The 23,798-nt window shown below is 46.5% G+C and overlaps 1 protein-coding gene across 3 annotated transcripts in view; it reads right to left on the bottom strand.

Annotated features, from left to right (window-relative positions):
- MIB2 (MIB E3 ubiquitin protein ligase 2) overlaps positions 1-22,800 on the bottom strand; it is a 40,132-nt gene extending 17,332 nt beyond the window's left edge. For 2 of the 3 annotated variants that reach the window (XM_027443306.3, XM_027443308.3), the window contains exons 1-5: positions 22,670-22,800; positions 22,314-22,444; positions 10,079-10,429; positions 8,901-9,072; positions 1,324-1,430 (exon numbers count right to left, since the gene is read on the bottom strand). In XM_027443306.3, coding sequence (XP_027299107.1) covers positions 1,324-1,430; positions 8,901-9,072; positions 10,079-10,325 — 526 coding nt within the window. In that variant the 5' untranslated portion in view covers positions 10,326-10,429; positions 22,314-22,444; positions 22,670-22,800. Of the gene's footprint in view, positions 1-1,323; positions 1,431-2,845; positions 3,095-8,900; positions 9,073-10,078; positions 10,430-22,313; positions 22,445-22,669 lie in introns of those variants that run through there. The other variant, XM_038166605.2, reaches the window with a different exon arrangement.
- Positions 22,801-23,798: the final 998 nt, after the last annotated feature.

Here is a 23,798-nt window from a genome sequence, read left to right as displayed (position 1 = left end):
TGTGAGGGTCAACCCTGAGCACAGCTGACCAAGAAGTCTGGTCACTTGGTACATTTTGCACTCAATGCTCTTTTTTTGCAAAGGGCATTAGGAATACTAAAAGCCCCAGGCAAATAAAAGCAAGACCACACAATCAGCTTTATCAAGTAGATGCCACTGCCTTTAGCAGGCACATGAGCACATAATTAACAACCCCAGTCCCCTGGATGCTGCGACAGAGTTTGCAAGGTTCTGTATTACCACTGCTTCCATGTTGCCTCCTTAAATGGAAACAGAGCTGATGTTAGTGCTACCAGGAAGGGAAGTGCTGAAGAGCAAACAACAGTGGAAGGGGGCAGCTCCACCACGGAACGACTAGGCAGTTTGAGGAGAGAAGAGCTGAGCACCTGGCCTTAGCTTCTCGCTTGTTTTGCGCCTACCACTGCTTTCACGTCACTGTCGTACGCAACGCCAGTCTCAGACATGTAAATGTTGATCTGATCTCAAAAGGATGGCTAAGCTGGACTGAGCATAAGCTGCTTTTGCTCTCAAACCTGCAAGCAGCCACGTCCTCCACTGAACCCAGAGCTGCAATAAATGGGGGGGTCAACACCAAATGGGGAACCTCCGGACTTACAACTTAAGTTGTAATTATTAAGGGAAAAAGGAAGCTATAAGGCTCTGGAATAGAAATGGACCGTAAAGTTTCCTCAGCCCTGCAGCACTACACAGAATTGCTATCAGTGAGTTAGTTGTGACATCAGGTCTAGAAAATGCTTTTTTGTCTCTGCATTTTCATCCTGAAGTTACAGTTCATACAGAAAGCAGAAGTCATTCTCCAGTAACCACAGCACATAGTTCTTCATCAGTGCTCCACGTCAAACCTAGGCTATTCCTCTTCACTGCTCTTAAGTGCCCAAATAAGGGTAATTCCAAAGAACTCCAAAGGAAAAAGGAATACCACACGTCAGACAAATCTTAACTCCCACCACGAACAGAAGTGTTTTCAGGAGAGAACAGGTCTTTGTTTTCCTGTAACATGCTGTACGCTTACAGGTCTATAAAAGATCTGCCAGGATGGTTCCCATGAGCTTTCACATTTATGAAATAGGAGCAGCAAAACTTCCCTCCCACACCCTGAATGAATGCATAGGGTCTATGTCACAGGTATGTTTCTAAACAGATACAAGAGAACAAATATTTAAAACCCAGCAACCTGAATCATCTGAACAGCTTCCCTCAAAGCTGCAGCTCAGCACACACATTTTCAACCAGCAATACAGCAAAAAGGAAGATAGAAAAAAATGGAATGGTCTTTTACAGGAAGTCTGAGAAGCAGCTTACCATCTTGGTTACCCCATTCCCAGTCTGGGCCGCGAACTACTTTAGCCCCCTGGAAAGTCCCTTTTAATGTGATACGAGTCAGATTCTGTCGGGGACTCACAACGACTCTGAAAAACAAAATCAGCAAACAAATTTATTATTACCGATCACTTCATAAAGCTCTCTTCCAACCGAGGTCCTTTGTATCAGGACCAAGTGTGCCATACTTAGAGAAAAGCATGGCTTGAGTTCTGAAAAGCACATAAAACGTGCAAGAAAACAATAAAGTGTCTGAACAGGGACATTGGTCCTGAAAGCTGGTCTCCCAGAAAGGTCAGAATACTTACAGAAAGACAACTAGTGAATAATATACTGCACTAAGAAGGATCCAGGCTTTTCTTCAAACATTATCAAAATTTGTGAGACCCACACTGAGCCTTATAAAGCTCTGGCCTTCCCTCAACTGTGGGATGCAGATAATTGGGGATAGAGGCTGCTGTGCACGCATGAGGAGAGGCAGATGTCAGTGAAAGTCCATGGAGACAGACATCTGCACACGAGCGGCACAACTGTGGTGGGGCTTCTCTCTCATGGTGTGGGACACCAGAACGTCACCTCACTGAAAGCTAAACACAAAAATCCCAAATAACTACACTTGCTCACTTGCACACAGCACACTCAGCAGTGAATCGAAGAAAGAACGTCATTTAAGAACTTCAAGAGCTCTGAGGGGGCTGCGTAAAGCAAAAATATAACCCAGCAGCTCCAATGAAGAAGTATTTCCCCACACGTTCTATGGAATGCACAAGCTGCTAATTATATTAGGACAGAGACTCTCGCTGAGGGCCAACTATGACTGCTGTGAATGCATGCAAACTAATATTTTTATCCATAAGCACTTACCAGCTTTCTACAGCAGAAGGTGCAACATCTGCAACCCAAAGTTATCCCAATCTGGCTTTAGTAACTTCACCCCACTGCCTACACAGAGCAGGGGGAGCCTTGCAAAAAATACCATCAAGGGATCCTGAACGTCACAGCAGCAGGGCACGCTGGTTTTCATTGCCACCTGTGCCCTTTAAGACATCCACATTTCCCCATGATGAACACCCAGGTCAGTTAATACAGGTTCCACACAATGAAAACTTACCTCTAAAATAGGTTCTGAGAGAGGGGGAAACAGAGGGACAAGAACAAAGCCTGTAACTCCTCTAGGAAGCCTGACATCATGTCGGGGGAGAGGGACGCTGCCTTTTGGCTGCCTGGTGTCCCTCTAACTCCAAGGCGATGCCCGTGGGCATTACCTGCATGTAAGGAGTGGCTCAGGCAGCCTCCAAGCCCAAAGCCCTCAGGAGTTCAGCACATTTCATAACTAAGCTGCAGGCTGCACTGCCTCACTCACTTTCTGAAAAGCAGAGCAGATTAGACCAACAGCGCTGCGGCTAGCCTGTTCCCAGGATAACACAGACCTTTATCTTCCCTGCCCTCTGCACCACAGGCATACACACCAATTCATCTCAAGGAGGAAAAAAAAATTACCTACGTGATAGTGAACAGGGGGTCTGACGTCCTGTTAAAGCAGCTCCCAATTCCCATAACGTTACAGTAGCTTCTCTGCTGCTCCTAGTTCCTTAACAAAAAGCTTTTTATAAGATACCGAGCCACCAAAGCCCTCGGAGCTGTTTGGTTTGGTCCCTGGGGTGCAATTCGCTTTGCTAGGTGACTGCAGAGGTGCTGCAATCCATACCCTTAACCGCCCAGCTCCTCCCGCCAGGCTTAGTGGGTCCCAGACGGAGTGAAAAGTTCAGCAGCCCTACTACAGGGAAGGGGCGGGGAGCCTACCGGCAGCAGGGCTGACCTCACACCACCTTATTTATCTCCCATCTAATGCCTCCAGAGAGAAGGTAGAGACTCAGAAGGATAAAAAGCTTATGCCTGAACTCACTGTTTACTGATCCATCAAAAGCCTAAGTCTTTTACCTTTCTTAACTTGTTACCAGATCTCCCACCTGGGTGTTTAAAAAAGAGGGAGAGACTATTTACACATATTCCTCTCATCGTTTTCATTATCCTGATTGTAGCTCTGCAGGGGAGAAGATGAAGACAATTTTTTGAATGGTTGATGGTGGTTTTTTTTTTTTTGCTTCGGTGTTGTTTTTATTCTTTAAACACCATCAGTTGTTATGGAAGACAACAATGAAAGAAGGCTCGGGGGCTCAGCTGAAAAGAAATGCTTACCAGTGTTCATTTTATTGCACTGGTCCTGCCTTAAGAAGGGATAAACTGCTATAGACTGGTTTCAAGAACCAGCATGGATTTGTGTATCCCATCTGAAACAGCTGAGCTACCACGTGTTATGTGCCCGGTATTTCCTTGAATACTTTCCTAACAATTTAGCAAAGATGTCTTAATGAAGCCTGGAGACAAAGCAATAAAAACACGCTTCTTTCTCTCCCCCTTTTCCTTTCTTATGCTCGTATAATCCTAAGAGCAGCCCTCCCCATCTCAACAGCTCTCACGTTAGCTGTCACTTTTGGTAAATTTGTGGCTAGAGACCACGAAAAGAAAGCTGGGTTTCCTTAATGTCACTTATAAACATGGACAGGATCAAATTGCCTTTTAGCGGATCAAATTGCCTTCTAACTGCAGCCCTCTGTCCTTAAGCACCCGGCAAGCACAGCCCAAACTCCACCTATGCTCAGGTCTGTGCCAATTTACTGACAAACCGGCCTGCAAAGCATTAGCTGCAAGCAAGCAGAGCCATTCCACCAAACGTTTTGGAAACCCACGAGGAAGTTACCTACAGAACATCACCAACCCTACATGTTTACCATTCTCTCACAGGTGCTGACCTTTCTTTATTCCCCTGCTGCTTTCATATCCTACAATCTAGTTTTCTCTCAGCATCCCCAAGTACCACCACAGACCCTTTCTTGATAGGCAGGGGTTCTTTAACTGATGTTAAAGACAATTCCAGAGGCAGAAAACATGCGAGCACCCAAAATATTAGCTTCTGAGCCATCTCCCAGGAATGGATAACTCATATCAGGTATGGAACCACTTTCCTGTGTCTACTGTGTAGATGAACAAGCAGAAACAGAGACCGTCTTTTTTTTAATCCCCACGCAAGGAACTCCACGTCCTGTTTCACTGAAATGCTGGAGACAACCCACCACGACTGCCTCCTGCCCTTGGCCTCACAAAAATTCTGACCTTGTCCTGAACCACGCTGCTGACCAGCAGCACAGAAGGGCGATGGAGGAACGAGCTGTCCCGAGCCAACACATCGCGGGCGGTAATCTAATTTGACATGTTTTGCTCCAAATACTGCGCAACAACCAACGTTATTGGTGTGTTTCAGCAATACCCTGGAGATAAATTTCATCACTGCAATATTGCCTTTAATAACAATTTTAATTATAACAGCCATTCGAGGACTGCAGCCATTCCTGTCCCACAAATTCCAACGATATTAAATTACTGCGGAGTCCAGAAGACACTCGGGAGCGTGTTCTGTGCAGAGTGAAGCCATGCATCTCATCTCTGTCCTCAGAGAGGCACGGCTGTAAGCCAGAACTGCACTTCAGTGGTTACAAATCCACACTGCCTCTAGGATGGAGAAGGATCTACCCAGGTTGCCTCAAGAAAAAAAGAGGCAGCACAGAGACCCTGCAGAACCTCCACGTAAAACTGACCTCGGCAGGAAATTCTAGATTCTCTAATCCTCCCTCCAAATCTTTTACTAAAGCACTTCCAGCAAAGGATAAAGAAAGGAAATTCTGACAGATGGCAGGCGGATGCTGATTGCTCAAGCATGAACCAGCCTAAGACAAGGACGTTGGTAAGTGAGGGATCAGGATCACATAAACCTATTTCAGGAGCTGCCTTTACCAAGAATTTCCATTGTCAATCCTCTGCTTCCATGCCCAGGCGCAGCCTTCACCAAACTGATACTCCAAACTGAAAAAGAGAAGCCCTACTATCAGGATACGCCCTAATGTTCAAATAAACTCATACTAATAAATGAATTCATACTCAATGAACATTTTTAAGAGCATCAGGAAAGAAATCATCACACAGGAGTCAGATTTCACTCAATGTTACTCACTGAAATTTCTTAGTCTAGCATCTTAAACTGACATTGCATAAATAGCAGGCACTGCAGAGGTTACTACAGGGAATAAACCTGCATCCCCTTTATTGCCTAGTAATCAAATGCCCAGCAGCTGCCACTCAGCTGCTCAATCGGCTCAGGCTTACGCTATAAGCAGGCACAGAGGGAAGGCTGGACTATTAAAGCTGCCTTCAGTGGGCCAGCATTGCACACAGGTATCTGACTGCCAGCATGCGCTTGTTCTTTTAATGCATCTCATTTGTAAGTCCAGGTGGTGAACTAAGCAGAGCTGTTAAGGATTATGGTTGAAAATAACTGCAAACGCTGTTTCTGACTACAGGATAAAATGCATTGCTAGAAAATATTTAGATTTTTTTAAACTTAATCACACAGAACTTTCAAAAATTGTCAAGGATGTGGTTTACTGGGGAGTAAAGCTTAATCCCAGTAACAGTCACTAATGGGGAAAAATGGATGTAGGGAAAACAATGATTGAGTGAGAAGTACAAGAGGTTGTGCCATCCTGCCAATAGGATGTGCAGCTCTCCTCTCTTTTCCCCTAAGCAGTTCGATTTCTATTCAAAAAGCTCTCAGGAACAACAAAGGAAAAGGCCATCGGACTCGCATCCAGACACCAGAAGCTGGCAAAGCTGCTTGCAAAGTCACAGCACCCGAGGCAGAGGCAACTGGCACCTCCTCTACCGGCTGCAGGAGACTGCCAGGACAAAACCTGGGAAGCTTTGCTTTGCTTTGCTGCTTACAGACACTGATTTATCTTCCAGTTACTGAGCAAATGGATACTAGATTATGAAAAACATAGGTCTTCGGTGAAATTGAGCTGTCCAGCCTTTTAAACCAAGGATAAAAGCCTCTTTCAAAATTAACAGCCATAAAATTCAAACCAAAGAAGACCAATAAACAATGTCAGCAGCTGGCAGATGCCAGGAAGAGATGAGTTCACATGGCAAAATATACAAAATCAGTACTTCCTGCCAGCAGCAGGTCAAACCAGGTCATTTAAGACCTGAAATAGCTTTCAGGTAAAAGTGTCTTCAAAGCCTCTTTAGGAAACTGTTTGGGAATGCTCTGCCGTGTCTGCCTGGCCTTAAAGTCTCTAAAAATCCTCAGATTAGCGAGCTGCTAGAAACATTTACTCGTTGGCCTTGCCCAGGTTTAGCTGCACAGGTGTCATGTGGTGGTTCTGGCAACAACAGTGCAGGTGGCAGCACTTTGCTGCACAAGGACATCGCAAGTTGTCCTCCCCTCAGCTTCCTACAGTGAAGGACCAGCAGTGGCAGCAGTCCTGGAGGCACGGCGATCATCCACCCTGTCACAATGGGCTGAGAGCACGGGGAAGCTGCCAAGCCCCAGCTCCTGATCTTTGGTTAAAGAAGAGCTGATGGAAAGCTCCCAAACACAGCTGCGTTGCACAGGGCTTGCACTGATGGTCTTGAAAAAAACAGTTGCTGTGCTTGAGGCTGTCCATTTCCCATCTGAATAACCAAACCCCAGCCATTCCTGCCAGAGAAAGGAGGGGAGAGAAACCTGATCTCCAAAGGAGCCTACTTCTGTATTTCATAGCCACTCAAACAACAGCAGGTAACAGTAAAACCCCAAGAAAACCCAAATCCACACAGCAGTTCCCATGTTTTTAAATACACTGCTTTCTTTTCCTTTTAGTCTTTGGTGAACTGCCAAAGGTTTTCTCTTCTACTTTATTGAGCACAAAAAATGAGATGAATGATCCAAGCAGTTGTCTTTTCACAACACCAGGGCTCCAGTGATTCATAAGCAAGCAATTCCCGTTCTTCGAAACGGATGCTGCATTGCCTAAGGCGGTGTTGTATTTGCAGCTCAGACCTCAGTTATCCCAAAGAAATCCTCTCCATGGTGCTGTTCAGAGGTGATCTGCCCCATCCCCAGCTGCTGCCATATTTTACTTTTTTTCTTCTTCTTCTTTTTTTTAATTAGAAAGTTCCATTCTTAATGCAACCACAGGACAGACTGAGAAATCACAGGATTTTGTCTGCATTACAGCAAAGGTGTCCTGACTTCTTCCTGCTCCTGCACATCTGTTCCTGCACTCCCACATCTGGCAGGCTCACACAGCGTCCCCCACTTTTTTTTTCCTTTTTTTTTTTTTTTAGCTGCCTAGTGTTAGGAAGACCATTACTTCTGCTACCATACAGTGATGTAAATCAGATTCCCACTGCTATAACAAAAGGCTCAATATCACAGACTCTGCCCTATGTCTAGACTTCCTTTTATGAACTAATAAAAGCCTATTTATATCACGTCTCTAACCGCTGGGTGGTACAAACCTGCAGAAAAAGGAAAGGAATTTCAGGGAAAAAAAAAGCAAGCCGAATAAACCAAAAGGGCACAAATAGGCAACATCATCAGACATCAAGTTCTGCTCTAGAGGAAAGCTGCATCCTGAGACCCCAGCAGAGCTCAGAGGTTTCTCAGGCAATGTTCCAGAGCGGTGCTGCAGTGTACTGGCAAAGTCAAACAAGTCACAGAGGACAACTCTAGGTCTGGCAAGTTTACCAGCAGCCTTCCGTGCTCTCTTCTCACTGATGGCAAGCACTCTATTGCCTAATTCAAGAGGTCTGAGGAGAAAACTGCCTGGCAATCTCCCTCCCAGAAGAAAAAATAGCATTCTGGGGTGTTCCTGATAAGGGTCCGAAAGGATGACAGAGCAGCCCAAGCACCAGTTGGCCCAAAGCAGCAGCACCCCGTAGAAGCCATGCAGAGGCCCGCAAACTTGGACAGCTCTGCAACAGTGCAGCCTCATATGATAACTGCTGTCTAGTTTTTTTTTCTTCTTCCTTTGAACGTTAGGAAGATTATCTACCTTAGCAGCAGGCAAGCAGGTGCCCCTGAATAACTGTCTAGAGCTAACTATAATGCTGAGAGTAAAAATATAGGTGTATTTATACTTCCACTAAATACACACAGACATATATACATTCACACACAGTGGAAATCATGACGCTCGTTTCACAATAGGATCTGTCTGGATTGTCGTATTAACACAAGCTCAAGAAACATCCTAATCTGGTGGATAAACACGAGCCTTAAAGCTCAGAGACGATCTCTTTGGACAGCAGCAGCTACCCCTTGCTAGCACTCAGAATTCTGGCTCAACGATACTGTCAAGACTATGGTAATAACTCCAGAGCTTCCCATATGGGAGGAAAAACAGCTGCAGATCAGTGTTGTCCATGGAATTATGTTGCTAAAGACAGATGCTACAGTGATATTTTCAAGGCAAAAAAAAGAAAATCAGTGACAAACACAAGAGCTGATTTCCTGTAACATTCTAAGATTACAAAATTCATCTTCATGCCCACCTTAGGAGGCACAACCGAAACTAGTGCTGACAATTTTTCATGCACACCACTTCAGAGACCACTGCTATAGAAGGGCAGTTTACAAATCTCAACACATTTCACTGGACTCCCCCTGTAGCTCCACTTACGGTTGTGAGTGTGCTGTCTCGTAGCGCTCAAAGGAGTGGGACAGATCGTGCTTGTTGTTCATGTAACACTGCGTGCACAGGTCGTAGTCGAAGCACATTTTGCACTTCCACCGCATTCCCCGGATGCCGTGCTTCTTGCAACAGTCACAGATGATGTTAGGGTGACGGACACCTAGGAGAACAGAAGGAAAAGAATATAACATCCACCCCAAATTCACCCCAAATTCAAAGAAACCAGGTTGACAAGGCTGTTAGAATTATATTAGCATGCTTTAAAGGGATAAAACGTCCACGTACTAAAGATGACAGAACATCTAAGCTTAATAAGGGAAAGTCTGTACGGCATTCTAGGACTGAGCAGAGTTGATCTGGCTGCCATCTAAGCAAACCAGAAACCCCACAAATGCCCTGAGGTGGCATTAAGATTGAGCCAACAATCCTTTTGTCTCCACGGATTTGTACATTAGGACAGGTCCACCCCACTACTACCCCACAGCCCTGAGTTTGGCACTACTTTACGTCTACCTGCTCTCTTCCACCAGAGCAGCAAAATAAGGCTGCTCCCACTCAAATGGTTGCATGGGAATGAAATGAAAGCGGGGGATACTGGAAGAGGATTAGAGCTCATCCAGTGCAATAAACCAGAGCAGATTTTGTATTTGTTTAAAGATCTCTCCAATACATTATCTTTCTCCCAACAACAGATAACTCCTGCCCTTACTCAATCAAGTAAGCACAGCTACAACAAATGAGCTCAATCAGGAAAATTCAACTGTAACAATTTTTGGCTGCTCAGTTTTTCTGATGCTTGACTTTTGAGCTGTTTACTATGCAAAACAGGCAATATAAATTCTACTTAGCTCAAATAACACTTGGGAGCTTGTTCTGCACAAACAATTGACAATGAAGCTCAGTACGTTTCAGATACAAAGCCTAAACAAGGGAACCAAAAGAATTAATATTGATCTAAGAAGACATCTCATTTGTTCTGAATTATCTTGCTCAATTTCAATGCCTTTCCGTGGTCCTGCCATAGAAAAGTAGCACAACTGAACTCAAATATTCATTACAACGCAGTTGCAAAAGGCTCAGGTGCCAGTTAGCAGGTGAGGCAGGTTCCACATGCTGAAGATGGCTTTCCAGCACATGCTTGTGCTTCTTGTCCGTGCCACACTTACCTATTTGTGCGTTATCGTACAGAAGAAGGTCATAAGCTCCTTGAAATCCCGTCCGATAGTTGGTTCTGTTGCCCTGATCCCACTGCACGACCACAGTCTTATCCGGAGTGGTTGGGCTGCCCGTGCGACCGATCTCCACCACAGTCCCAACGTTCCCTTCGCCACTGTCCTGGCTGCCCCACTTCCAGTCCACTCCGCGAACCACCCGCATCCCAACCTGCATGCTGGCATAGGGGTCCGAGTCCATCGCTCTGCACAGCAACCCTCAGAAATCCTTCACGCAGCAGCTCTGGGAGATGGGTGGCAGCAACTCATCCAGCAGCAGCAGCAGCAGCAGCATGTTCAGCACACCTGGGAAGACAACGTGGCATTAAGTGGTGTCACTCCAAACATCACAGCCCTCAGAGCAAGGCGAGCAGATCCCATTTCAGCTCGTGCCCCTGGTGCACAAACTCATGCTCCGTTAGCAGGGCCAGAAGGTTTTCTACATTCCACTTCCCAAATGAAAACAGCTCAAAGCCCACCTTGAAGTACTTATCCCACTCTGCTGTAAACGCCATCAAATGAAATGCTGTGTAAAAAGATTACTGAGATGCATCCTGATTACCTTCTATTCAGCTTCAGTCTTGATTGCAGTCCAGCTGCTGTTTTAGGAAATGACAGCTGCCTTCAGCAAGAAATTGGAAGTCCTGCTTCATCATAGCACTACAGGTGAACTTAACATCAACTCCACAAAGAGTCAAAATGGCAAGAAACATGCTCCCTGCCCCAGACAACCCGGCTACAGACTAGGCCTGACATGCCGAGTAGATAAATCTGTATTTTATTCAAACAGAGCTCTATTTTTGATGAAGACTTCACATACATCTTTTCAAATGACACTGCAGTGCTGTGTTCATCTTGCCCAGAAAGTTTGTGATTGATTTTGAGATACAGGAAGCCTTAAAGATGCATAGAAAAGCAATACGTAACTATTTTCCAAAAGCAACAGCAGTTTTAAAACAAGAGCCAGTGTTAAGAGAAATGTCAACCTTTGTTGCTATTCTAGCTAGAGCAGGAACAGGAAAGGGTGGGTAGCTAATCTGCAGCGAGCACTGCAGGAAAAGCTTGGGATAGCCTCTCCAAGTGTTGCCATGACAATTGGTAAATGAGGTGAACACCACATGGATGCAGCACATCCACAGCTCTGAATTCAATCACAGATTGTCAGTCTGGTTTGTGGATTTAGAGATGTCTTTTTTAGAAGATGACGGAGGAATACAGCTTTTGGTTTTTAGGGCCAAGCTCCTCTCAGAGCTCAGGAAATATCTACTGTAGCATCCTTTTACCTTTGGGCATCCCTGGGTCTCCATCTCAAGCTCTAACACCCTAGATTTTGTGAAATACTTGGGAAAAAACCCACATATATCAAAAATGCAGAACACCAAGGGCCAAGCTGTGCAGGTTCCAAAAGCACAGCAAATCTTACCGAGTGCCACGACATGCAGCCAGCTCTCACCAGGCTGACAGAGCCACCACCAAGCTCATAGGATGTGCACCCAGACGTGGCAGCAGGAGCAGCTCTGTGCCGCACAGCTAATGCTGCCGCCTACCAATAAGGCAACCAAAACCACCCAGGGCTAAAAATAAACTCTTCCCCCAGCCAAACATCCCCTTTTAAAAGTATGGAGGAGTAATGTGATGCAAAATGAAGTTTCTAACATGCAGAGAGCCGGATTTCTGTTCAGCTTTAGCATCTCCCCAGCCTCAGGCTTTTTCTGCTGCATATCACTGTCACATCCAAACAGCAAAAGGAAACGTCCTTGTGAACTTTGCGGCATCTTTACTTCTAATCATCCCTAAAAGATGCCTTGGGCAACGCTTTCATTTAGACCTTTGTGGAGGTGGACGCAACATTGCTGAGTTTAAGGTGCAGCACTGGTTATTGCTTTTAGGAAATGAAGAGACAGAATATTCTTTTTAAAAAAGCATCGCAAAACCTAAGGAGATTTGCATGATCTGCTCCTCCTCCAGATCAGAGAGAAACGGCAGATTCGGCAGTGCTCGGTTAACGGTTGGACTTGATGATCTTGAAGGGGTTTTCCAACCTAGATGATTCTGAATAAAATGGATGCCTTACTGCTTTAACCAAGAGCTTTCACTGCTTTAACGAAGTTTTCCACTTTAGAGAAAACACTTGGCTGTCTACTGGCAGTTCTGTAATTACAGGCCAGGAATGCAATCTCTGTTGATGCCCCAACTACCAAGCTGCAAGGACAAAAATCCATCCTATCTGTAGCCCGTAAGAAGCTGGATCTGGATGGAAACAGTTTTACTGCTGCCACATGCATCGAGCTTCCCTGGGTTCTGCAGGTTCCCGTTACGAAGGAGCTGCACAGGGACTCATCCCACGGCTCTGTGCTTATGTCCAGGACTCCACCACGCAGGAAAGCTGCTGCAGTTTAACTGTACCCTTGTGATGCTGAGTGCTGCTTAATGCTGTTCCGGGCTGCAGTGACCCTCACGTAATCTGCTCGCTGATCTGAAGGCTGACTTCTTAATGCCAATCTTCTCTTTTCACCCAAGAAAGCACCAAAGGCACCACATTCCACTTAATCTGCAGGGCAGTGCATTGTAACAAGAGGAAAAAGCATTTGAAGTCTTTAGGAGATGAATTACAACACACATGTGGTCTAAATCATGCTAGAGACCAGTATTATTTACTTCCTAAGTGGAAATGTTTCACCCATTGAAGCAAATACTCCTGCTCCTCCCTCGAAGCTGTTTGAGTGTAAATGATTCCAGGGAAGGATAGGTGTAGCTGCCAGAAACAGTTTAGAGAAAACAACAGCTTCCCAGAGGAGTTTAAAGAGAGCTCTGAACAAATAATCCATCATAAAACACAAACATGTCTCTGAATCCTGACCTAATGTTCTGACCTCATCTACTGTGACATGGAAAAGCACAGCCCAGGTGTAATCAAACCACTCTTAGGAAATAAAAGTAATATTTAACTGGAACAAAGGGAAAGAGCCTTCAGTCTGCAACGTTTCTCTGCTAACAGTCAAACCGTGCTGCTGGTAGAGGTGCTCTAGAGGCAGCCCCGCACACGGCTTGTAAGAGGCAAAGGTTGCTGCTCTACTGGATACAGGGCAAACAGAACCGAGCGGTGGTGTAAGCAGGTTGGCAAAACCCACCCACGTAACGTGGTTATCAGGTTATTTCAACAGCATGGTAAACAGAGGAAGAGGCAGCTGTTTCTTTCCCCCCACTCCTCTTTTTTTTTTTTTTTTTTTTTTTTTTTTTTTTTTTTTCCCCTCCTTCTGAGATGTATTCTGCAGTTAGAATTGTCTTCTGGGAGGAATTACTTCACCTGAGGGAGCTCTGCCAATCCTAAGGATGCTTCCTTAAGTGCCCTGGGCCATGGCAAATGCTGTTTGTTTTTTTTCAGAAGGGTAGCACAAGCTCACAAAGCTCAGGTTTTGATGCTCCTCTGGAGTCCCTGGCTCCTTAACACCCCCTGGGAGCTCACGTGGAGACGGCTGCAGCAGAACTTTTATTACTGGGCCCTTTCCACAGCAGCTCACATGAGCTGTGGAATTATTTTTAATAACTTCACTCGAGCGTGAAATATCCATCATCCCCAGCCGGTAATTCACAAGCCCCACAAGAAGTCGTCACTGCACTAAGCATTTGGGGAAATAACATCATCTCCCGTCTCTTATGGCTGGTCTCTGACTTCCCCTCCTGCCCTTGTATCACTGCATGTCCAACTGCTGACGATCTGCAGCACCCAAAACCTACCACAGGGGTCAAGCTGCCTGCTCCTCGTCCTCCTCTTGCTCTTTGGCAGCCTCCCAGGAACACCAGACTCGCGTGGGCTGCAGTGTGTGTGTCCGGACCCACAGGGCTGCAGGCTGGGGCTCCCCAGCTTCACGCAGCACAGAGCTCGACACAAACACCCCCACTGGGCACACAGGCCAGACAGCAGAGGGTGACAGCCTCGTGGCTGTTCCGGGAGGCAAGATTTCTGCCATAAATTCCCACCCAGGGACAGAAAAGACGTAATGCTACTAGGAGGAGAAAACACGGTGTCCTTTGCCTGCCAAAAGCAGGCAGGACCCTCCCTGAAACTACTGGCTTATTTGACACCCGGTGCGTTCACACTGCGCCCACAACAGCATCACGCAGCCATAAACCCATCCTTCCACACGACCTTTTGCACCTGGTGTACCGAGAAGCAAGCAAGAGAATTAAGCTCTTGCATCCTCAGCACGACTGGGAGGCGGGTAAATAAGCTTCTTTTAATTAGAAGAGGATCTGGGGAGTTTTACATCCTGTTTTCTAAGACCCACCCTCCCGCCCTGAGTTCCCCTCTCATAAAAGAGTGGGTTTGTGCTTTGCTCTTTGATCCCCAGCTCATCTCTCTCAGGGAAGAGAGAAACAGAGCAAGCAGCCAAGGCATTCTTCACTTGACATCTCAAAAATAACCGCAAGCCCATGAGGTCTGTGTCAAGACCAACGCCACTTGCTTTACCCTCCCTTGGTCCCAGCGCAGACTGGGCAAGCACCAGGAGATGTTTACAGGCACACGATGCAGGCAGACAGGAACAGAGCACGTCCCCAGCGCCGCCTGCATCAGCAGAAATCCAGAATAACCTCACTGCAGCACAAGCAAGCGGTCGGCGCGGTGGCGCTCACTCTTCAGGAGACAATTCAGCAACAACCCTCTGAAAGGAGCTGGTTGTGACCTTGCTGGCCTCGTTGGTCGTTTCAGCAGGATTCTACCCAAGAACAGAGGTCTGCAGTTCAAGTCGGGGTTCAAAACATTAAGATTGATCAGCTACCACTGGTGTAAAGGTTCAAGATTTACTTTGTTATATCCCCACACTGGTAACAAAGGCCTCTAAACAACTTAAATGTAAGGGCTAAATTAAGCCAACTCCTCCTGGCTTACGAACGGCTGTGCCTGTGCAGCTGGTTTTTGGCAGGACTCTTTTCCATGCTACTCTTATGCCCTACAGAAGTGGGATTTGACTGAATTTTCCCCCTTTCCTTACACAAGCAGTGTGAAACCAGCGCCAGTTCACTAGCTATCTGCACAAGTAACTATTGTTCCCCACCCCAGTTTCCCTAGCTGCAAACCAGAAATAAACACTTTCCTATTAGAGATCCTTTACTCACAGGCAACAACCAGGATCAAATACCTCTGACTAAGGCTCCAAGCTGCTCAGTTACTCATTACCAAGGCGAGCTCTCACGCCAACAAACCCAAATTCAGACCTAGCCTTCGCTTTTCTTCCTCCTCAGCAAGCAGTTAGACCCCAGGACAGCACAACAGCAGACAGAGGTGTGCTCTCCCAGCAGAACCCAGTCTAATTTCTCTCAAGGCTATTCCCACAGCTGAATACACTCACTGTTAAGTGAGAGCAGAGCAGAAAACAGTCCTTTTTGACTTACCACCATACAAAGACCAAAAATCCTTAACTTAGCAGACCTCCTCTAAGCTGCCTGGTAATGGTGCCTTCTGGCCAGCCTGCTGCTTGTTCCAGCTGTGTTCCTTCACACACAGCACCTAAATAGTTCTGGGCTAAAATTGTAGCACCAACAGGTGTAAAGACATCCTATCAATCTGAAATGATAGGCAAACCCAGGCTGTATCTCCACACAAGTCTTTCACTAGCATTTTAATGCCTGTTTTAAGAAAAGCCAGACAAATAAGCATACATAAGAGCAATAGGGCATTTATCGCAAGTAATCAGAGCAGTATTTTTAAGATGCTCTGAAAAAATCCCTTTCCAATTGGCCTTGTGATGTTGCAGGTACTCCTTTCTCTCGTAACACTTGCACCCTTAACATACAAGTGACTGTCCATTTATGTAGGAGTGCAACAGGCATCTACCTAACCCATAAACTGGCCTCTGAAGGAGTCATTTATGGGCAGGAGTTGGGTTTAGGTTTTGCCTGTATTTGGAATTTATAATATGGCAGCAAGAGCACAAGCTTCCTCCCGTAGATGCCCAGGCTGGCTGTAAAAGAAACAAAAGGCCGCAGAGAAAGCCTCCATCTCTTTTATACAGACATTTATTATAAAATCAGTTGTGCTAAATTACTTGCTGAATAAATTGCATAAAACCCTACCAAATGAGAAAAGTACCTCTAGTGTAAGGGCTAATATTAAATTGCAACGCACGATAAAGATTTTGTGCTTTCAATACATCGTTAATGCACAAACACCGGGCTCTAGCACTGCCTCCTAACACAGCACTGGTGCCAGTCCCGCTTCTTGCTGTGGCAGGGCATGCAGTCAGACCCACGTTGTTGTGTATTGTTCCCCAGATCTCACTCCGCAGCCCAATCTCATACAAAGAGCTGCACTGTCTGCTCAGGTCTTGTTTATCGGCTCAGGCTGAAGAACAGGGGCTGGGTGGTGGAGTAGAGCAAGCAGGAGCTGCACTACCACTGCACATGGTGCAGATCGGACCCAAGGACTGGCAAAGCAAAGCCAAATGCCTCCAAGTCATAAAACAATGTCAGCGATATCAGACCAAGTCCAAAAACGACAGGGATGGCCCCCAACCGTAACAGCACTGCTCCCTTTAAAACAGCCATCTGGTTCTAACTAAATATAATTTAAAAAAGAAACAATTAAAACCTCAGCAGTATGGTCCTACCTTTATTTTGCCACTAAGGCTAACCTTCTGAACAATGCTCTAGCATAAACTGGTGGTAGGTACCTTAGTAAAACACAAACAGAACAAGCTATTTTCTGGCCAAAAGCATGTTCCTCTTAGCAGGAACCAACAGCAAGCACCAAGTGTATTACCCCAGCGCTGTTACCTGTTCTGAGGCTCCATCTCCCGTGGCTGACACCAAGAGCACAGAAGATACAGGCTCCTCGCTCCCAGGCCGAGCAGATCTTCTAACGCAGAAGCGTGACACCACCTCAGGCATTATGCCACAAACTTAACCACTGAGAATCAGCCCAAGCCCGTGGAATTCCTCCTTATGCCACCAAAAGAATTTGCAGATCGGCGGAAGGGAATCACCCTCTCCTCCCCTGCTAAGCCACAGTGTCTCCCTGCTGCTTTGCTTCGTGGCTCACCGAAGACAGGGATATTTTTTCTCCTGCTGTCAGCATTTCTGCTTCGTCTAAATTTTGCAAAATGGCATCACTGGCACGGAGTGGAAGAGAAGAGCAGATGATGCTTCCGTGGGTTAAATATCAATATCAGATAAATGAAGCCATCCCTACTGACAAACTATTCTCAGCAGAAAGAAAAATTAGAAGCGGGGTAGCTGCCTTTTAAAACCAATCAGCCATGAAAAAGCCTGAATGAGGCTGAACCATACCCCAAACCTCACCTGCTCTCGCAGTATATTGAACTGTATTACATAAACAGAATAAAGCAGGTGATTAATATGCCTTCACTCGGGGATTAACATCTTGTCATTTCAGCCTCACTAATTGTTTTGTGTAAGAGCAGGCACACATCCTGAAATACTGGGACACAGAGCGAGGAAATGCTAAAAATAACGAGCCAGCCGTCATGCTTAAAGCCTGCTTTTCACCTCTACAATCAACACTTGTCCTATACAAATGCCAGCCTATTGATCCGTTTGGTCTACGCTGAATTTTGCATTCAATTTACACTGATTGTATTCTAGCACCGAGTCCTCCTGGTGAGAAGGGAAGGCAATGTTCCCTTCACAAGTTGGAGGAGCAATACTTTTTGTGGTTATCATCCTGCCTTTCTATTCTTTTGCCTTGATAAAGGATACTGGCCTAAAAGAAGCACCAGACAATTTATTAAGATGTAATAACAGTAGTTACGTGCAAATCCTGCTCAGAAGCTTGCTGCCAGCATTCTGGTTGGTATTTAAAATTCTGATGGTATTTAAAAAAAAATAAAAAAAAACCTGCAGGGTTATCTTCTATTCTCCTTGTTCCAAAAGTTAAATTTCTTGGGTTTAAGTAATTTTTTTAATGAATCAGCTCAGTGCTGACTAATGGACCAGGCTGATGAAATCCACGGAGTTGCGAGTGGGTCAATATTTGCTTTAGCCCATACAGATGAGAACACAGCCTTCAGGAAACACCACAGGTCAATCAAAAATAAACAGCTGTCACAAGCTTCCCACAACAGACGTCGCGGCGCACCACAGAGAGGTGGAATACCTTTTGCCAAGTCAGATGCGTTTGAAATTCCTATTTACAAATCACCCGCAGCCAAATCCAACAAAAACTTCAAAAACTTGAAACCCGTGGGATCGCTGTTCATTTGCTCACTGGAGAATTAAGGGTGACGATAAGGGAAAGTTCACACTGGGAATCTGGTGTCTCTCTCTTACTACATCCCCTAAGATAATTGCTCATGAGCCTGATGAAATTTCCTTCTGGCTTTTGATGAACTGTGCTCTCTCCAGGAGGGAGAAAAACACATCAGCTCCAGCCATTTGCTTTAATTGGACCTGACAGTTTGCAGATTGCTGCCTAAAGCCTTGAAAAGCTCAGTAGCTGGGGCTGAGCAGCATCTACTTTTTCCTCAACAGCAGATTTCATAAACCCAAATCCAACTCATCCAGGGAAAAATCTGTTACAGTACAAGCTCAACATCACTATCAGGAATGGCTTAGGTGGAGCTTATTGAGCCCTTTGGCAAAAGGAGGATGAGGCAGCCTCTTGAAAATCCCTTCCAGCCCTATTTTCAATCCCCTCAGAATGCAATACCACACAGAAACACATTCCAACATCCAGAAATCTCTCCTGCCTTCAGATTTCAACTGTATTCTTATTTTGACATTGCTCTGAGCAATATGTAACTGGCCCACAGCTGGTGGTGTTGAGACCCAGCGCAGAGTGATCAGTGTTTTGGAAAACACACTATTGTGGTTCTGTGACAAGGTTGTTCATAGGTATTTGGACTCGGGAGCCCTTGGTGGTGACACAACAGGATTACTGACCATCTGAGTTGTGAACCCAACTTTCTCCAACTTCTCAAAGTGAAAAGATGCTGCCTCAGGCTCTGGCATAGAGCAAGCTGCAGGATATAACCCTCTGAATCTCCGATGAGCCTTGATGGCTCATCCTACCAACTTTCAGATTCCCCTTCAGGCTTTTAGAACGGCCAACGCTGCTCTCCTGCTGGTTTCCAGCCTAGAACTCGCCCTTTCTGTGCTCTGAAAGCAAATCAAAAGGTTTAAGTCTAATCTATCCTGACCTGCCTTTGGCTAGAGACATCAGCTGCATAGGAGCAGAATGAATTGAGTAGCAAGCTGTTACTTTCCTTCCTTGGACTTAAAGGTTTGAGGGTCAGCACACGCACCAATTCACTTACAAGTCTACATTTTAGAAGTATGATGTTATCGTTCAGCTTTGGATAGCTTTAAAGCATGCAAGAACACTTCACAGATGGAAAATGGAGCCATGGTTACATATGGAATTGGTGGCAGAGCCAGCAAGAAACTCATATATCCTTGCTCCAAGTTTCCTGGGAAATTCCAAACAAAACTACAGCTCTCATGACAAAGGGAGCAGAAATAGACAACAGACTCCATTTTCTCCGTCTTTGCTTAAAGATAGAAAAATATCTGATGATACCTACCACACAGAGATAAAATTTTATCAGTTTATAATTATTCTATGCAGATTCTTTTTTCTTTTTTGCTATTCAGACAACTGAAGCGTTCATTCTGATCTAAAGTCTCTTTGCCTGCTTTTGCACAGATGCACATCTCCCAGGTACCAACCCCAACAGGAGTTGCATCGCAGCTCCACGACAAAGGAGATAACTTACAGCAGCCTGTAAGAAAGGCACAGGCTTTTAAATTCAACCACCTGCACACAAAACGAACTGGCTTAAGAGGCTTGTATTTTGACAGCAAAGAACTCCCAAATGACCTACCGATATCATCAGCTCGGTACCTCTGGAGAGAACAGTTCAGTGTTTGCATGCATGCAAAGCCCGATCGTTATTGGATTAAGGCCTGCTGCTTCCAAAGAAAACCACACAGGAGAACCAGGAAGGGGAAGATGACGTTTCCCAGCTCAGGTAGGATAGCGTTGCCTTAGAAAGACATCTCTGTCAAGGAAAGGAGCATCCCACCAAAAATCTTGATGGGGAAATAAAAATAAAAGAAAAACAGAACAAGAAAAGGCGTTCTTGCTAACAGCTGTTCCAATAACACGAATGCTTGAGGAATGCGATCATCAGGTACTTTGGGAATCAGAGAGGAGCCAGCAACACGATTTGACCTAATCACACTTGAAACAATGGAAGGAGCAAATAAGAGGAAAGCAACACCAACATATCAGAGGGTTTATGGGGCTCCCCAGTGAGAGTTTCTAGTGAGAACATGCTGCAAGTTATATCACAATACTCAGGCCCCTCTGTAAATGCCCCTGATAAGCCGTGAATCAGAATCCTTACAAAACAACCAGGATTCAAACAGCCTGCTCACCAAGCCCTGCATTCTACTCCTGAGTCCCTGAAATACAGAAGCTCAGAATAAAAGCGCATGATCGGTACTGCTGCAAGTGGCACAGTCACATTCAGAGTGACCCTGAATCCTGCCGGGCCCGGGAGCGGTTCTGTTTCAGAGACGATGAGCAAAACAAACAGATTTAACAGGAACAGGCAGGCAGGGGCAACGTGACCTAGAAGAGACCAGCTATCAGGTTGGAGAAAGTCTTCACCTTCAGCCAAGCCACTGGCAACTTGTCCGTGAGCAACCAATAATAACACCACACGAAGGCAAGGCAAGAGGTGAGCTTGTTTGGGAGAGTACCACAGCTTGGAATAGCCCACAGTGGTCCCAAATAAACGGAAAGGAGACATTTGCAACCACATTTGTGGCACTTCTACAGTTTTTGCAACTTCTGAGACTTCCATAAAAGTTTTAGCAGAAATATGCTGTGCACAGAATCCCAATTCTTCCAAACAATCCTAGCAGTGCCTTAGTGGCCACTCAAGACCAAGGCTGGAAAACTGTAAGGTTCTTTATATGCTGACCAGGCACAGGACTTCCACAGTCACACGGTTTCAAACGTGCATTCCAGACTGACACCAAAACACAGGAAACTACCCAGCAACATCACAATGAGCAGAGAATTGAGCCAACACCAATAACATACACTTATTGAAATTATTCTCATAACAGCGAAACAGAGGTGTGCTGTGGAAAGGGATGGGAAACACATTCACTTTGTTGAAGCTTAACATGAGAAAAATCACTCACGAAACAGAACCAGTAGTGATGCTTAAATGACCAGAGAACTCTGTTACATGCACTGCAGGCACGTTTACCAGTCCTACATGAACTCATTACACCTTGTCACCACAGAAATCATAGAATCCTGGAATTATTTAGTTTGGGGAAGACCTCTAAGATGCGAGTCACCTGACGCTCGACCTGCTGCTCTGGTAGTTGTCTGCCTTCAGGAGGCACTTCTTGAAGGGAACCACCACCTGCCCACCAGACATTAGCTGTTCCAGGTACAAAACCAGGCACCCATAAGCCAGAGCAGAAAAGAAAGCTCAGAATAGGCTTTGCTAGCTCTGCCAAGGCTACTGAAGTTTCTTTCTGCTTTCCACTACCCATATGACATGTGGCATCACTCCAAACACGAAAATGGGGGTTATTTACAGTAAACGAGTCCCTCATTTACTTCTCACTCAAGTAATTAAATTCCAGAGTTGAGCATCTGCAGGGAAATCGGCCCAAACACACACAGAGCTTCCAATGCAGCTGAACGGCCTTCTCTACAGAGAAGTTTTGCCCTTGTTTTTCTTGCTTTCTCAGTTCAAGGAGATAAATCAAATCAAATAAATCAGAGGAAAAAGCAAATAATCAGAGGGGGGAAAAAAAAGCCACACGTGTTTCAGTTCTGAGTAATAATTCAGCATAAGGCCTATGCTCCGGTGATATGACAGGAATCCATCCCAGCGTTTCTGTCAGCTCTCACCTCAGCAGGTGAGGGCTTAGCAGCAGTTCCTGCTTCAGGACAGGAACACACCTCCAGAACAGGCACACACCTGTGTTTACACCCGCTGATGTATTTACACCCGCTGAGGTATTTACACCCTCTGCTGCAGCTGCTGCTGGCCACCCAGAAGAAAAGAAGCAAAAAATAAAGCAGGAGCAAGATCCCACTGCGGGCTCAACCCTTGGTAAACATGGCAAGGAGGAGAAGCAGCTGCTTAGAGTAAACCCATCCCTTGAGAGGGTGGAAATAAAAAGCAGAACAGGCACATACCTGGCAGAGAGCGGAGCGAGCACAATTCACGCAGCCCTTCGGCAAGCCGCTGTCCTTTCGCCAGAGCCGTGTTTGTCTCCTTCCCTCTTTCATCCTGGGGGCAGGAGCCTGCAAGCTGCCAGCTCTACGGCCTGAGGGGAGAGCAGAAGACACGAAGCTGCGGCTCCCTCAGGATCCCCCCTGTGAAACAGGAGCCGAGCACCGGCCGCGGGCCGGGAGTCGCCCCCCAGCAGAAGCCTCCCCCGGCGCCCTCAGGGCTCCCTCCCCGTCTCTCCCACCCCTTCCCCGGTCCCCGAGAGCCGCCAAGCCCCGGGGGTTGCCTCGCTGAGGCACCCGAGCCCCCCGCAGCCCCTCACCCCCGGGGAAGTGGCCGAGAAGCCGGGCCGCGGCCCCGCCGGCCCCGCGGGTGCTGCAGCAGCGGCGCCGCCCGTCCCCGCCTCCCCTCCCGCCCAGGCCTCTCGCTTCTCGGTTCATGCCGGGAGGTGTAGTTCCTAGCTCCTCGCCCCGGTGCCTCTCCTTGTTCGGGGGAGCGCTGACTACAAGTCCCGTGAGGCAGCGCCAGCACGGGGGTGAGCGCCATGGGGGCTCCTGTGGTGATGGGGGCAGCGCCCGCGGTGCGCCCCCCGTACCTCAGGGTCCTCTCACCTCACCTCACGGTCTCCTCACCTCATGGTCTCCTCACCGAGCCCCTGTCCCTGTTGAGTTCTGAGCCTCAGATCCCTTCGTCGTGTCGAGAATAAACGCTGGGGGTCGTCTCTGCCCCAGCAAAACGGCCGTGGAAGTCCGTGGGCTGTTCTGACTGGAAAAAATAAAATAAAAATGCGGTTATAAGGTCTGGGGTGTGTTTGTTAAACGTTTGAGTGTTACATTTGAGGGTAAGTTGGTCTGCTGTCAGGGAGATTTGGGGGTTCAGCATTGGGCCCAGCAAGGTGCTGTATCACTTGGGTGAGCAGGAGGGCTCGGAGAGGCTCGGCTTGCCACCAGGAATGTCAAAGAAAGGCAGCCCAGCTGGGGCCTTGCCGACACTCGTAGTCAAAATGGGTAAGTCTAAAAGCACAAGGTATTATTACCGTGTTGATAATGATTTCCTGCTCAGAGAGGCATGAATTTGCATTGCTTTTCTCCACCAACACCGATAACATTCTCCTGTGGAGCCATTGTCCATGCAGCAGAGCCTGGTCTGTCTCCTCTTCCACTGCTGAGGCCAGACACGTCTGACTTGGGTTGCCAAACTGTCCCTAAAATCCATAAGGTGGGAACAAAAACAATGGGGAGCAGCATTGGCTGGAGCCTATGAAGACTGAAGAGGGTAAAATTCTGACACACAGTCACAGTATTCTAGCTGCTACCATAACAAAGACCTGTCCCAAACCAAGCTTTTCACTGCCATTTGATGAAAGCCAAAACGTAGGACTGAGCAGCCAGGTCTCTTGACCTCCTTGTTGTGTAAAAGTGGTGTTGGCCAGACCACTTCATCACATATGT

The sequence above is a fragment of the Anas platyrhynchos genome, chromosome 22 (genome assembly GCF_047663525.1).
Source record: "Anas platyrhynchos isolate ZD024472 breed Pekin duck chromosome 22, IASCAAS_PekinDuck_T2T, whole genome shotgun sequence".
NCBI classification, from domain to species: domain Eukaryota; kingdom Metazoa; phylum Chordata; class Aves; order Anseriformes; family Anatidae; genus Anas; species Anas platyrhynchos.
Note: the sequence above shows the minus strand (reverse complement) of the source record. Positions and strands in the feature narration are given on the sequence as shown.